The sequence below is a fragment of the Adelges cooleyi genome, unplaced genomic scaffold (assembly GCF_023614345.1).
Source record: "Adelges cooleyi isolate 19-005CV unplaced genomic scaffold, UGA_ACOO_1.1 ACOO_flye_CR_arks_rails_tigmint_CR_PRNA_167, whole genome shotgun sequence".
Classification (NCBI taxonomy): domain Eukaryota; kingdom Metazoa; phylum Arthropoda; class Insecta; order Hemiptera; family Adelgidae; genus Adelges; species Adelges cooleyi.
This window is the reverse complement of record NW_026095824.1, coordinates 1,736,359-1,751,154: the sequence shown is the minus strand read 5'-3', so window position 1 is coordinate 1,751,154 and position 14,796 is coordinate 1,736,359. Positions and strand designations below refer to the sequence as shown.

Below are 14,796 nucleotides of genomic sequence, written 5' to 3'. Positions count from 1 at the left end.
TGTAAACTAATTAGCAACAATCAATAACATTGATTGTTATCCTATGTAATTAATGGAAATTAACCTTATTACCACCACCGTCAATCGCTCATCAAATAAATTATTTTTAATTCTTGGCAATTAAAAAAAAACTCAATCAAATTATGCATTAGAGTTAAACCTAAATCATGCAACCCATCATGTCCATCTTAATAGGCTTGAAGATTTATTATTAACTTATATATAACAACTCATATCATCATATTAATATAGCATATTTACAACACAAACATTCATAAACATGTTACATCAAAACATACTTACAACCTGACATGCATTTTAACATTGTCATACCAAGTCGTCAAGATATATTAGAGATATATCATTAACCTATATTTAGTTTTACTTTAGTAAGTTCTATTTAAAATATAGTATGACTAATAATATATTTTGTAAACCAATGGTGAAATATTTTGTATGTTAATACATCCATTGACTACATATATACAAGTAAAATATTAATTTAAAGTTGTCACCAATTGATGCAGATAATTATTATATATTTGTGTTAACCCTAACTAACAAAGCCCTTAAAACAAGACACCAAGCAAGTAATGCAAATCATTTGTATTAATTGTGTAAAAAGCTATAACTATCATAAAGGTGGCTTGCTTTTTTTTATATGAACTCTAATTTTTCCCAATTATTAAACGATGATGCCCGAAAATGTTATTGACCTATTTTTATGAAAATTTTTATAAATACCTGGCACTGGTCCTTGACCTAGTTTTGCACCTGGGGTTGCTATAACAGAAGGAGGTGGGCCTGGAGGCTGGACATGGTGCAAATGATGAGGTGGAGGTCCACCCCACATGGGTTCCATAGCACCACCACCACCACCAGATAATGTACCGTTTAAACGACCACTTATACCTCCACGTGCATCACTTCCAATACCTCGACTATAAATAAGATTTGGAAAAAGTTACACACAATTATGAACTGCAAACAATAAATTTCAGTTTATACCTATGGTCAACAATTCCATTTGGTATGATATCTCGACGATGAGGACCCTGATCAATGGCTCCTGGTGGTCGATTGAGATCATTCCATGCAGCATTGCCAGAATTCCAGGACTGACCTTCAGGTCCAATATCTTTCTTAGGAGGACCTCCCCACATTGGACCTCCTGGCCCTTGTGGTGGAGGTTGACCTTGATTACCCCACTGATTACCCATTGTTCCAGTTGGATTAATACCCCAGTTACCAGTATTTCCGCCTTCAACTCCGCTTACACTGCTTACATCATCGTCTTCACCCCAGGTACCACCAATGTTAGATGCAGGAGTATGACCCCAAGGAGTTTTTGATGCATTTTGAACTGGAATCTAAGTAGCAAAAAAAAATGTAATTGTATAAATCAATGATATTGAAAATATTAAGAATTTTGTTTTAATTACTTGTAACGGGGGTTGTCCACCATTTCGTAAAGTCGCTTCCCATAAGTCAGTACCGTTATTAACCTTACTCCAACCGGGTCCACCAGTCAAACCAGTTAATGGTCCATCTTTTACATTTGGTTCTGGACTGTGTGGAACCTCCCACTGACTATCTTGGTTAACATGTTGTCCACCCCAACCATCTTGAGCATATAATGCTTCTCGCATTGTATTTATTTGTTCCAATTGTTGTTTGGTCGAAGGATTTACAGCTGCGTTACCACCATTTGTAGGTGGTGAATTGCTCGATTGAGGATTAGTTGCTATACCGGAAACAGTATTAGCTGTTGTAGTGGTGGACGATGAATTTCCCGATACTTGAGGACCTGAAGAAGCTGGTAAATTTTTACCAGCTGCCTGAGCCCACGACGTAGTGTTCTGTGAGTTATTTGATGGCTGTGATGTAGATATAGTACTGTTGCCGCTTGATGATGCAGAGCTTGAATTTTGTCCTTTATTACCTACAAAACAAACATTGAATAATTCAAACCCAAATTTAAAAAATATGTATTCCTATAACTAATAACTTACCTATGTTAGATGTTTGACTAGTATTATTTGAGCTGGTACTAGAGGACTGTGAACTTTGTTGCCAAGGACCATTTGAAACAGCATTGGGAGGCGATTGGCCATCAACAAGTGGGCTTGTATTCCAGTTTGAAGTACCAGTAACAGACGCGGGTACTGGTGTTGTGCCAGGATTTCCCCAACCCGCTGTAGCTGTGCCATTGCCAGAAGCAAGAGTTGTTTCTCCGCCTCCAATTAAACGACAAATGGCAGATATACCCCAATTTCGTTTGTACTGTGCAATCGGATCAATATAGAGTTTGTTAAATGGAATGGTTTTGTACATTGCGCTTTGATCATCACTGTCATTATCACTTGTTGAACAATTAGACTTAACCCTAAAACTAATAGTAGTAGTAACATCTTTAATGTGAGCACCAGAGTAGCAAGCCAGCAGGGATCGTCTTCCAGTTCCCCCCCTTGTAGAACTGTCAACGTTACTGGCAGTTACCATCGTACCATACAAATCCTACATAAACGGCAAATTTTAATTGAGTAATCATTTAATCCAAACAAATTATAATATATTTATGAAATATGGCACATACCTGTGTTTGTTGATGGGACGGAGGATCTCTAGTAAATCTAAATGTTGAGCTGGATATCACAGACCAATTCAGGGGGATGGTGGGCAAATGCAACACAAACGATGATGATTGTCGGGAATGGCAGAGGGAGCCAGCTCCTCCTCCAACTACCACCCCGTTTATTTTGTTTCTTGCTGTTATAGCAGAGGAATCAGCCTTATCAATGACATTACACCATCCTTATAATAAATAATATAAATATAAATTAAACATAATTTAGACATAGTTAGACACTATTTTAACAATTACCTGTGCTTAAAGACAAGGCATCACCACAACTTTTGTTGGGTGGTAAGGTAACTGTTGTGGCACACACAATTTCATCCTGAACAGAATCATATCATATTTTATCAAATAGCAATAGTTTTCTTATAAAAAAAATCAACAACAATTGGAAATGTAATAAAATAGATATAAAAAGGGCTATTTAAGTAGTGTAAAAAAAATGTTATAATAGTGATATGAATACAAAAACCGTAAAAATATTATAAATATATCCAAGTAAAATGTTTTTGGTATAAATATTGAAAAATACATTAACAAAAAGATAAATGACTTTTGAATTTATTAAAATCCCAAAATCTGAAAATTTGATGTCAAAGTAAGCATTTTTTTTTTTTTAAACAAAAATTTTAATTAAGTACACAGCTTTATATTGTAATAATATTTATAAGATTTTTCAGTAGCTAAAACAGTTTTTGCAAAAATCCTGATCTTTATATTCCCATTATTATAATCAAATAAGATACATTTTTTAAGTAACATATGATGAAAAGTAAATATGATACTTTAATTTTTAAATTATTACAAAATGCATACAAATTAAACGTACCATTAAGCTCTTAGATCTGTCCGTCTTTACTTCCTCCTACAAATAAAATATAGACTATTATAAACATATATATATATATATATATTATAATTAATTATTAAGGCTACAATACAAAAAAACTTAGTAGTAGACATTTTTTAATTCATATTTTTAAATAACAACAGATGATAACTTTTTTAATGAAAGAGTACTTTCAAAGGCTAGTCGAAAACTAAAATTAGTAGATTTAACTATTGGAAATAGCAAAGCCATAATAAACGGCAATTTTAGAAATACATAAATTATTATTATTACTATTATTTTATGCCATTAAATGACAAATAGTCTGTAATCATACAAATGTACATGCCGACAATTCTTTAAAATGAAAAATTATACATATACATTTTATAAATATACCAGTGGAATATTTAGGGGAGGGCTGAGAAGGCTGCAAATAATCCGAAAAAAATACCAGAAAACATAAATTACTTATTAATTACAGTGAAATGTAACATTTTTTTTATTTTAGTAAATCACAGGTTAGATCTATCCAGAATAAAATCTTGGATACACCACTGAAATATGTATATTTATAAGTATGTTGAACATACTTATTCATTCCAAACAAGTCAAAAATTACAATTTACACATTTAATTATAACAAATTATATTTAAACCTAGGTATTATTTATTTAAATATATAAATATACTAACCTCTTTTTGTACAGTATTTGAACCATTTGTATTAGATGCACATATTGTAACCATCAGGCTAAAGACCGTTTATTCTTTGGCAAATTGATGCATAAAACAGGAATCTAATATAAAACAAAAATAAAAAACAATTAAAAACCTGATGATAATATAAAAAAATACTCTTACGTTCTAAAATAATTTTTGGACACAATTTAAAATAGTAGTAATATCTATTTACATAGTATTTTGCAATTCACTATACAATAACAGAGCCTAAGATAAATTTATATTTCTATAATAATAAAATATATAGTCGTTATTTTTAATAAAAATTTGATTTATTAACTGAAAGAATAGTCTTAAAGGGAACAGCTGGTGTACACCAATATTATGTTACTTATGTTTTAGTCAGCAACCAGAGGACACATAACACAATTATTACTTGTTTAGGATACTAAAATACTTCAGATATAAAATGGAAACAGAATGGTTATAACAGAGGTAACTAAAACGAAAATTTATTTTTCTACATTAAATAAAAACTAAAGAATTTAAAACTAGTTACCTAACCTAACTTTGTTATAAATTCTGAAGTCATTTTTAAAAAAAATTATTTACACTCAGTGAGAGAGTTCAAATTTCGATAACTGCTCATCGTTTACATTATTCTCATCATTATGCATATTAAGAATTAATTAAATCTAGACTAAACTTTAAGCAGCTTATGGCTATACTTATAGTAAAGAAATGAATACTTAAACCTTTAACCATAAAAATAATACTATCTGTGCATATAAGTACATTAGCAACAATTTTGTCATCTTGGTTATAGTATTCATTTTTTTACTAATAATTTATGTATTTGAATATTTGATAATTATATAATGTATAAATCTAACTGTAGTAGACATTGAAGTCATACAAATATTTTTCAACAAATAAGAATGGTAATGGTAGTATTTTATTAAATTGAAGGAATAGGATTTAAAAGAGAAAAAACTAGAATACACTCAGTGAGAGAGTTCAAATTTTGATAACTAATCATCATTTATATTATTCTCATCATTATGCATAACAATTAATTAAATCTAGAAAAAACTTTAAGAAACTTATGGTTATATTTATAGTAAAGAAATGAATACTTAAACCTTTAACCATAAAAATAATACAATCTGTGCATACAAGTATTTCAGCATCAACGTTGTCATCTTGGTTGAAGTATTCGTTTCTTTACTAACCAATTATGTAAATTATATAAAGTTTTAAATATAATTGTAGTAGAAATTGAGGTCATACAAATATTTTTCAACAAATATTAATGGTAATGTTAGTATTTTATTTGATGGAATGGGATTTAAAAGAGAAAAAATTAGAATACACTCAGTGAGAGAGTTCAAATTTTGATAACTAATCATCATTTATATTATTCTCATCATTATGCACAAAACTAAATTGTTTCATTATAATCACAATTAATATTATTTTTAACAAACGGCTATTACATTTTGATAAAAAAACAGTACCAAAGTTATACTTTAAGTAATATCACATGTAAAAATGTAACATGTAAATAATGTGCTATAACATGTAAAACTTAATTTCTTTTTACATTAAGTAATAAAGTACTTATCAGAGAGAGAGTTCAAATATTCGATAACTAATCATCGACAAATAATATTCTCATCATGTTTTTAATTAAGAAACATTACAATTGTACATAAGGTATAAAATAAGGTTCGTTTACATAACAATGATATATCCCCGAAATGGGATGCAATTTAAAACAAACAAAAATGAATACTAGTCTCACACAAATTCAAAAAAAATAGTGTTTTTTTTTTAAAGCGAATTTTAGTTTAAAAATTACCAGGTATTCTAATGAACATACGCATTAATATTAAACATTTTAAACAATCAAGATAACGCAAATTTATAATCGGTAAAAACATCCTAAAACATTTCGTGCTATTTTTTGAAAACCATTTGCATACAAGTATGCGCATACGCACCAAAAGCAGACTTAGCAAGCAACCGAAATGAAAACACCTCCGCGATGTAATAGATTATCTTGTAATAACGGCAATGAGAGGGCAACCACAAACATTGCGATAAAAACAGATACTAATTAACATCAATAATTTATAAATCCGAGTTGAAAAAATCGAAATTGTAAACTACAGTCTACACACAGTTTACAATCGTGAGTACATAATATTATAATGTTGTTCATAGGTATAACATATTAATACACTATACAGACAAGTCGCGCAGGCCTCGCTGGCGCCGACGCTATCAACCACCGCTCAGACAGTGATGCCAACACGACGCGCTTCAGCCGGGGATATTCTCAACTGTACGCGACATTAACACTGGCGTTACTCGTTTTACGAAAATCGATAAATTCGCCAGACGATAGGTATGTTTTTCAACCAAACTGATTTACGAGTCACAACACCGTAGAGGTACTTTCGAATCAAAAGACAACCAGATGAGTTAACAGTAGGCTACAAAAGTACAAACGTTTTACTGTATCTAAATTCTACTTTTTTTTTTGAGCTTTCGAGACGAATAACAAAATGGTTAAAAAATCTTGGCGCTAAAGGTTTCAAACCAAAAAAAAAAACAGCGGATTAGGCAATTAGAGGAATCGATCAGGATTAAACTTTCCGGTGTAATATTATCAAAAGTAAATAATATGTAACAGCGTATAAGGTTTACCTTGAAAGTCGGGTGATGTAAGTAATCCACGGCTTTAGGGAGAACAAAGTAGGTTTATTTTTTATAGATTATCGATCCACACACTTATACACTAGTAACACAGACACGAATATTAGACGTAAAATTTTCACTAGAAAAAAAATTTTATTAGCTAAGTGTTGACGTTTTCCTTATCAATTACAAAATACAATATTATGCGTTCCAATAATAAAATTGTTTTAATTAAATAAACGAGTTAATAATAATTATAGTGAATAGTAAATAGTAATAGTAGTAGTAATGACTATCGCGGGTGTAATATTTATTATTATTACTATTATTATTTATTTGTTCTTTGTAAATGAATAGTAAAGAGCGTTCACGTTTTTTGGTACGGGACGAGAGGAAACGTTACACGACGGGCGAAGGAGTACGCGAGCGACAGCGACGCCGAAAAAAGTAGTAGCACGACCGTGCGGTGCGCGAGAGGGCATCGTTCTAGTCACTAGTGTCGGCCAATCGCCGCCGATCCGGTTCACCTATTCCGTTCGGCCAATCTTCTCTCCCTCTGGCCTCCGTCACCGCCTCTACGGCGCAACAATAAAAATTGATCCGGTAGAACGCGGCACACAACGCAACAACACCATCAACGAACCGGCGCGACCAGGCAGCAGCAATCGCAGTCGCTGCCGCCGTTTTTTTTTTTTTTTTTTACAATTTGTATTTTCCCCCACACACTAATGTCGATGACGTACCTAGAGCGCTGCTTTTCGGTCGGTTAAGTTAATATTAATAACGAAATCACTTTATCGTTCCAACAATAACAACAATAACGGAATAATCATTTTAAGTTGTTATTCCTACGGATATGTATTTATATTTTATACAGTTTATATACAATCTCTTGCAATTGTAATTATTATTGTTTTCGTATTATTACGAATTTTTATTGATCTCTGGCGCAGCCGCAGCATTAGAAAGTATAAACTATATTATGGAGTACTGAGTAAGCGGCCGCGACGGTGAAGTCCTACGCACGCAAGCACACGGTCGCACTGTAGCCAACGGGTACAATAATTATGGCATCCGCGATATTTCTTTAATAAAACATACATTATAATAGTATAATGTGTATCATTTTTTATGTGACTAGTATTTTATTATTTCGTACTGCGCGGTCGGCGAACAACGGGACTTTCCCCTCCGCAACAACAGAACTCGTGAACGTTCAACGTTCGCCGCCCGTCTCCAGCGCCGATACCGTACCTCAGCGCGCCAATACAGTTAGACGTGGTATTTTTTTTATTCTCGTTGCCGTTCTATATTATAGTATTTTTCAACCAGCCCGCCAACGATAGACATTTGAATAACCCGTGGAAATCGTTCCCTCGTCCGTCCTGGAGGGAGGCTAATCGCCGACAAGCGGAAAAACGGGGTAAAAAACAAAATGGAACTCTAAAAATAAAACGCGCGGAAAATCGTTCAGCGAACAGAGGTCGTTGACGTTTGACCGCCGGTGAGACAGCGGTGGGGTGTTTGTCGACGTGAGGCAGCGAAAGTCGACGGCGGACGGAATCTACTAATAATATTATTATAATATTAACGTTTGGCCGTGTTATACTGTTGTATGGCTGTATTCAAACGAACGAGCAAAACCATCCCTTAAGACGCTGGGGCCTGGATGGAGGTTATTTAAAAATATGTGTACTATCTCGCGCCGCCCGAAGAACCTAACCGGTAATGGACGAATGGGGGGAGGGGGGGAGCGGTCAACGCGTTGTTTGGTACGTATACGTGTAGGAAGGGCGGGGGGACGTTTACAAAAATAAACAACACGCAAAGACGGTACGCGGTCCGGACAGCAGCTGCCGCCGTCGGCCCTAGCCGCATATTCTTTAGAGGGGCCACGGGGGAGGTGAGATGTTTTCGTGCGTTGCCAATGATTCGAGTGTAAACGAAACAACACGGCCGTCGCCACCGCCGTGGTATGCGGACGATTGGTCACACTGCGCGGCAAAACGTATCTTGTAGTGTGTGTGTATGTGTGTATATGTATAGTTCAACGGCAACCGCAGCTATTGCCGCCGCCGCCGCCGCATTGGAAGCTGTACAACGACAAAATCGCTACGGGCTCGCGCCGGCCAAGGTTATTTCATGTTCAGTGGCGAGGGCTCCATGCCGCACAATACCGTACACTAACTGCGTCATATTATTTCTATGGCTCCCCTGCCTTCTTTTACCAAATACTGCGCGTATACCTCTTCTCCGCCAGCGCCACGATTGACATTCATAATAATATTTTTCATAATAATAATTACATCCACGGCCTTATTAACTATTACAACAATTTTCGACTACGATCTCCTAATCACCGTAATGAGTTCGGGTTCAAAATTTGTTTACTAGCATCACGTCTTCCTCCCCTTAATTTCAATTCAATAATGGCTGCCAATGCTTCATATACGCAAATAAAAACAAAACTGCGTTCCGTTTAAGACTCCCGGCGAGGTATTGTTATCCCTCGATTAATTGTTTTATGCATAGAACATTTAATTTGATACATTATTATGAAAAATTATATATAAGTAAAGCTTAACCCACAAAAAATTAATTTTAATTTTATGACATTACACATTTTAGAGTAATATAATATCTCAAAACCGAACTAACCTTACTCTAAAAAACAAAATTATTCACTAAATATCAGAACTATTTTTCTTTTTTCGTGAAGTAATGGATTTGTGGGTTAAGCTTTTCTGGGTCTATGCGCCTCTTAAATAATGTTATGTTATTAAAGTATAGCGCGCTTTTTATCGACTGTTGTTAAAAATATACCAAGTCACAACCATTTATGCGACAATTGAAAAAACAAAACAGTACGGCGGCAATAAATACAAAATGCATTACGTTTACGCTCCAAAGAATCGTATTTTATAAAAACATTATATATATATATATATAGTAATAAAGTGGTAGTGCCTAGTAATAAACAATAGAATCGCAGGTAGTAACCATCAAAATGCTATAATGACGGCGTTTAAAAATAAAGTAAAAAAATAATAGTTACCGCTTCGTCGTTCGATTTCCGTAATTCGAAAAACTAGACTCGATAATTATTTTATTTTTCAATCATAATATTGTAAGCGAAACCCTATTGTAATATATTATAACATTTTGTTTACAGACAGGGTAAACTCGGGGATATGCTGATAAGTGGCAAGGTTAATAATACTTCATCGATTATATAATCTATAATAAAAACCTTTGGTAAGTTGATTAGGAATAGCTCGATCGTCTGATAGATAAGAGTGCAATTAGCTTTTAAGGGGCGTTGACAACAGCTATAACGGGACAGGGAAAGAATACAGTTGTCGGGTACAAAAATAGCAATAAGGCACTTTTTACGCGGGAGGAAACGACAGTAATAATATTAATATATATATCGGTCATAGTTGTTATTTGATTAAAAATTACACACGTTGTGCAAGTCGGTTCGCGATGAAATTGCGTAGATGCATTTTTTATAGGCAACTAAAAAGCGTCATCCTCGAATGACGAAAATATAAAATAAATACATAATATTTGTCGCGTTTAATGAAACTCGTAAATTATACATCAGCCAAAAACTATTAATAGTACCAATTGAACATAAAAGCTAGATATCATCTACCAACTGATCTATTATCGTTGTTAGTGTGACTTTTAGTTCGTATGGCTATACGCAGCAACCAATGATGTGTTAATGGAATACTTCACGGTATTTCCTTGGACGATTTTATGAATGGGATATTTTTATTGGAGCTCAATCGATTACCAGACTTCACAATATGATTTACGACACAATATTCTGTTCAGGAGCGCGTACAAATATGTGTACATTACAATATTGAAATTATGTGTTGCCCGTAAAAAAAAAAGAAAACCTCCAAGCGCGATGAGTCAAAACTAAAAAATAACACACTTGTTGTTTTCAAATGAAAATGACAAGTAAAAATTATTTGTTTTATTAGAACCTAAAACACATCTCAAAGTTCACATAGTTTTTCCAAAAAGCGTTGTTCATAGCGTAACATTATAGATAAGTTTAAATATTACAATAATATTATTAAATGTTGTAATGTCCTCGATGAAATCAATTTAGTACCTTGTTATTACTTATTACCGATAGTTTTTTATTTGGTACTTATGCCGTGTTTACATTATTGTTATCCTATTCTTCAGACGGTAGACAAGCTCGCACTTCTAAAATCAACCGATAAGTTAATTATTATAATTCAAAGCATGCGCAATCGTAAATTATGTAGAACACCGATTATCAGAATAATTAATGAAACACATACTCATAGACACACACGCACATACCACATACATTATTGTTCTTTACCTTTGTAATACTATTAATTAAAACCCGTGCTCGTTAAATTGTTGTATTAACGATTGATTCAATATGCAAGTTGAGGGCACGAGATTAAAAATCAAAAAAGTCGATAGACAAAGGTGTTAAAATATGATTTTAAAAATACTAAAGTTTTTTAACATTTCATAAGTATAAAAAAATAAAAGAAAATAACGAAATTTCAGAGATTGGACGAGTTTTCCTCAAAAATACTATTAAGCTTCAATTTTTACATAACAATATTCGTTATCTTAATGTCATATTTTTTATTTTTATACAAAATAATATAATGTTACGCCAAGAACGGCAAAACGAGCTAATTTCACTGAAAGCCCCCATCAATAAAAGTACAAATTTTTACAGTTCCTAGAATTTAAACTATTTATAGGTAATCATTCACCAATATTTTTAGCGTATAACAAGACCAAAACGGAAGTTGAGATACAAATCGGTATGCTAAGAAGAAAAATTGAACGGAAATTAATGTTTTTGGTTCATTGCACATAATTATTTATGGAAGCTTAATAATAATGGTTTTAATTTAAAATAGATTTGTATTTGTTCAATCCCAATCGTGTTTCTAAAAAGTATTTTAAAAACAATTAAATGTAATTTTGATTATATTTTTTATAGTAGACATCGACAAATACATCATAAAATTGTATTTTAGTTTACCTACACGATAATGAAGGATAACAAAAATTATCATATTTTTGGCTCAATAAAATAAACAAAAATTAATAAAATTTTGTTACACAACACCACAGCCACACAAAAAAAAAGTTGGATTCCCGACGGATTTGACTAGTCAATTCCTGTGTAATTTGAGTCGCTGAATCAAAATCTGAGGTCGGAATTTGAAAGTTAGCTTCCATTTTCATCATAACCTCAAAAAACAAGCATGCTAACTTTCAAATTCCGTCCTTAGATTTGGGTTCAGCAGATCAAATTACATAGGAATTAACCAGTAGTCTGCCGGAGATCCAACTTGTTTTTTTTGTGTATGCATGTGTAAATAAAAATTCATATACTTAAAAGGAATTTTTTTTTTTTATAAAAATAAAATATGCATAATTTGTTTGAATTACGACATACCAAAAGAGAAATCACCTTCAAATTTTGTTCAAATTTAAAACTCCACATTTTTGTATTATGCAAGTAATGAATATTATAATTGAAATATATGGGCACATAGGTAATAGTAGGTGAATGTTATTGCAAAAAGTTGCAAATTGTGATCCAATTAAAACAACATTTTCTTGTTGGGAGGAATAGCTACTGATAATACTCAACAATGATCTCTGATTTATTATTCTTGAGAAGTTATAATAATTAAATTTAACAATAAAGCTATTTTTGAACTACTAATATTTATGTGTAAATATTTAAATTTTTAACTTTTTTTTTACCTTTTATAAATACCTTATGATAACCAACAAAACTTGAATAAATTAGAGGATGTAATATTAATATCTAATTTACAATGTTATGGATGAAACATAAATATAACAGCGAACTTTTTAATTATTACATTTACAAATATCATTATCCCTTTAATTACTTATTACTAATATAAAACAATTTTTACACACTGCAAAATACAACAGATCTTAAAGATAAAATAGATTAATTTAACAACTAACAAATAAATATGTAACCATATTTAATTTCAAAACAAATTTTTATATATTTAAAAAAAAATTAGGAAACTGATACTGTTAATACTTATTATACTGACTTACAAAATATTTTACTAAATTTTTTGAATTTTGGATGATTACAAGCATAACATTTTTTAAAAACAATACCTGACGCAATGAGGATAGCATTAAACGGTCGTAATAAGTATACGATAAATAATAATTGAAAGTCATAAATCACAATTAATAAAACACTTTGAAATGTATTTGTTAAGAAAAATTAGGGGTTCTGTACATTCAGATAAAACATAAGAATTGTTTAACATTTTGTTACTCTTTATTAAGTTGTTATCATTGCATCAAAATAAACTATTCCACAATGAGGAATTCTTAATTAAATAATAACTACTCAATTGTTATAATTTTAATTTACAGACCACATCAATTATTATGATTTTAAATGTTGATAGATTCAGTAAGAAGTAGTGGTGAAAAATACATGAGACTAGAAAATGATAAATTAAAAATAGATTTTATATTTAAGCATTATATATTTATAAGCATAAAATATATTACAGTTAATATTACGAGAAAAATGAAATGCACGTCATATTAGAGTTTGCCTTACAAACTATCCGTGGGTGTATCTCCATTTTTCAACACATTTCACTTATACACCTCATATATTTAGATAGTAACAAAGTAAATATCTACTGATCTAGTTTTGCAATTAATAACCAATCTTAACAAATACAATTTAATTTGAATATCAATTGTAACATAAGTTTATTCGACTTCGGTTAAATGAACCTACTTATGGTCATTCAATTAAATTCTATTTATTTTTCTTTGATACATGGATTAATTCTTATTATTTTATTATGTATTTAAAAAATGATGATTGTGCACTTTAATGAAAGTACAATTCCCTGTGGGACGTGCCTACTATATTTATTGTTTACACATTTTAAACACGAATAGTAGGTAGGTATTAAAAATCCAATTTCGTGGACTAGACATTAAAAAATTAGGGTGAACCTAATCCGTATCACACTTGTAATCTATATTATTCGGTATTAGAAACCTGCACAGGGATAGTGTAATGCCAATTAGGTCGGTGGAAATCGACTGATTTTGACCTTAACGATGCTGATAACAACATCGTCTGAGGCTGCATTTCGATGTGACTTCCGGTGAAATTCATGAAAATAAATGAAAAAACAAGCAAAACGTACAAGCGAAGACGTGTGATATTCTTAAGGCACATTCATACACTTCGTATGGCGACGAAAAGACTCGATTCTCACTGTAGACAGGGCGCGAGGGCCAAATACGGTGGAAAAAGGTAAATATTTGGTTGCAACTATATTGACCGCAGGTGTATCGCGGGGCCAGCCGTCTAAAAATAAAGCGTAAAACCCGTATTGTTTTCTACATACCTTATGTAATTACGATCCGATATTATCACAGGAGTTGGTAGAGCGACAAGAACTTAACAGCCGACGATTTTTCACCGATATTTCAACGTGAAAATGTCAACACTCACGAATCGCATCGAAACAAGACACAGTAGACGCCATTTTTGTTTATGATTAAAAACGGGACAAGACAACGAAAATATGCGGTGGTGTTGTACCGCGCATCCGTCCGGTCGAGACCGCTCGCGAATGCGCAAAACATTCACCCGTGGAAGAATAAATCATCACAACGCGCGCATACATTTCTACTCCATGAACGATTTGAATTCTTCCGCCTAACGTACCCAGTTTACTTAATTTGTTTTATGTAATTTTTTTGTATAATTGTATAAAATATCTAAATGTTGTCCACATCTTAAATATTATACTTTAACTATAAGATTGGCCCACGAAATCTTATCATTCAAAAGGTATAATTTGATTACTACTTTTTACTTATA

General features: G+C 32.2%; 1 protein-coding gene across 5 annotated transcripts in view; it reads right to left on the bottom strand.

Moving 5' to 3' along the window:
- Window positions 1–14,500, bottom strand: part of LOC126832884 (protein Gawky) — a 29,386-nt gene extending 14,886 nt beyond the window's left edge. For 2 of the 5 annotated variants that reach the window (XM_050563911.1, XM_050563914.1), the window contains exons 1-9: window positions 14,318–14,500; window positions 4,164–4,267; window positions 3,468–3,503; window positions 2,885–2,960; window positions 2,597–2,814; window positions 2,013–2,517; window positions 1,443–1,942; window positions 1,009–1,370; window positions 745–941 (exon numbers count right to left, since the gene is read on the bottom strand). In XM_050563911.1, coding sequence (XP_050419868.1) covers window positions 745–941; window positions 1,009–1,370; window positions 1,443–1,942; window positions 2,013–2,517; window positions 2,597–2,814; window positions 2,885–2,960; window positions 3,468–3,503; window positions 4,164–4,217 — 1,948 coding nt within the window. In that variant the 5' untranslated portion in view covers window positions 4,218–4,267; window positions 14,318–14,500. Of the gene's footprint in view, window positions 1–744; window positions 942–1,008; window positions 1,371–1,442; window positions 1,943–2,012; window positions 2,518–2,596; window positions 2,815–2,884; window positions 2,961–3,467; window positions 3,504–4,163; window positions 4,268–6,154; window positions 6,350–6,863; window positions 7,369–14,317 lie in introns of those variants that run through there. The other 3 variants (XM_050563915.1, XM_050563912.1, XM_050563913.1) reach the window with 3 other exon arrangements.
- Between the last annotated feature and the right edge of the window lie 296 nt (window positions 14,501–14,796).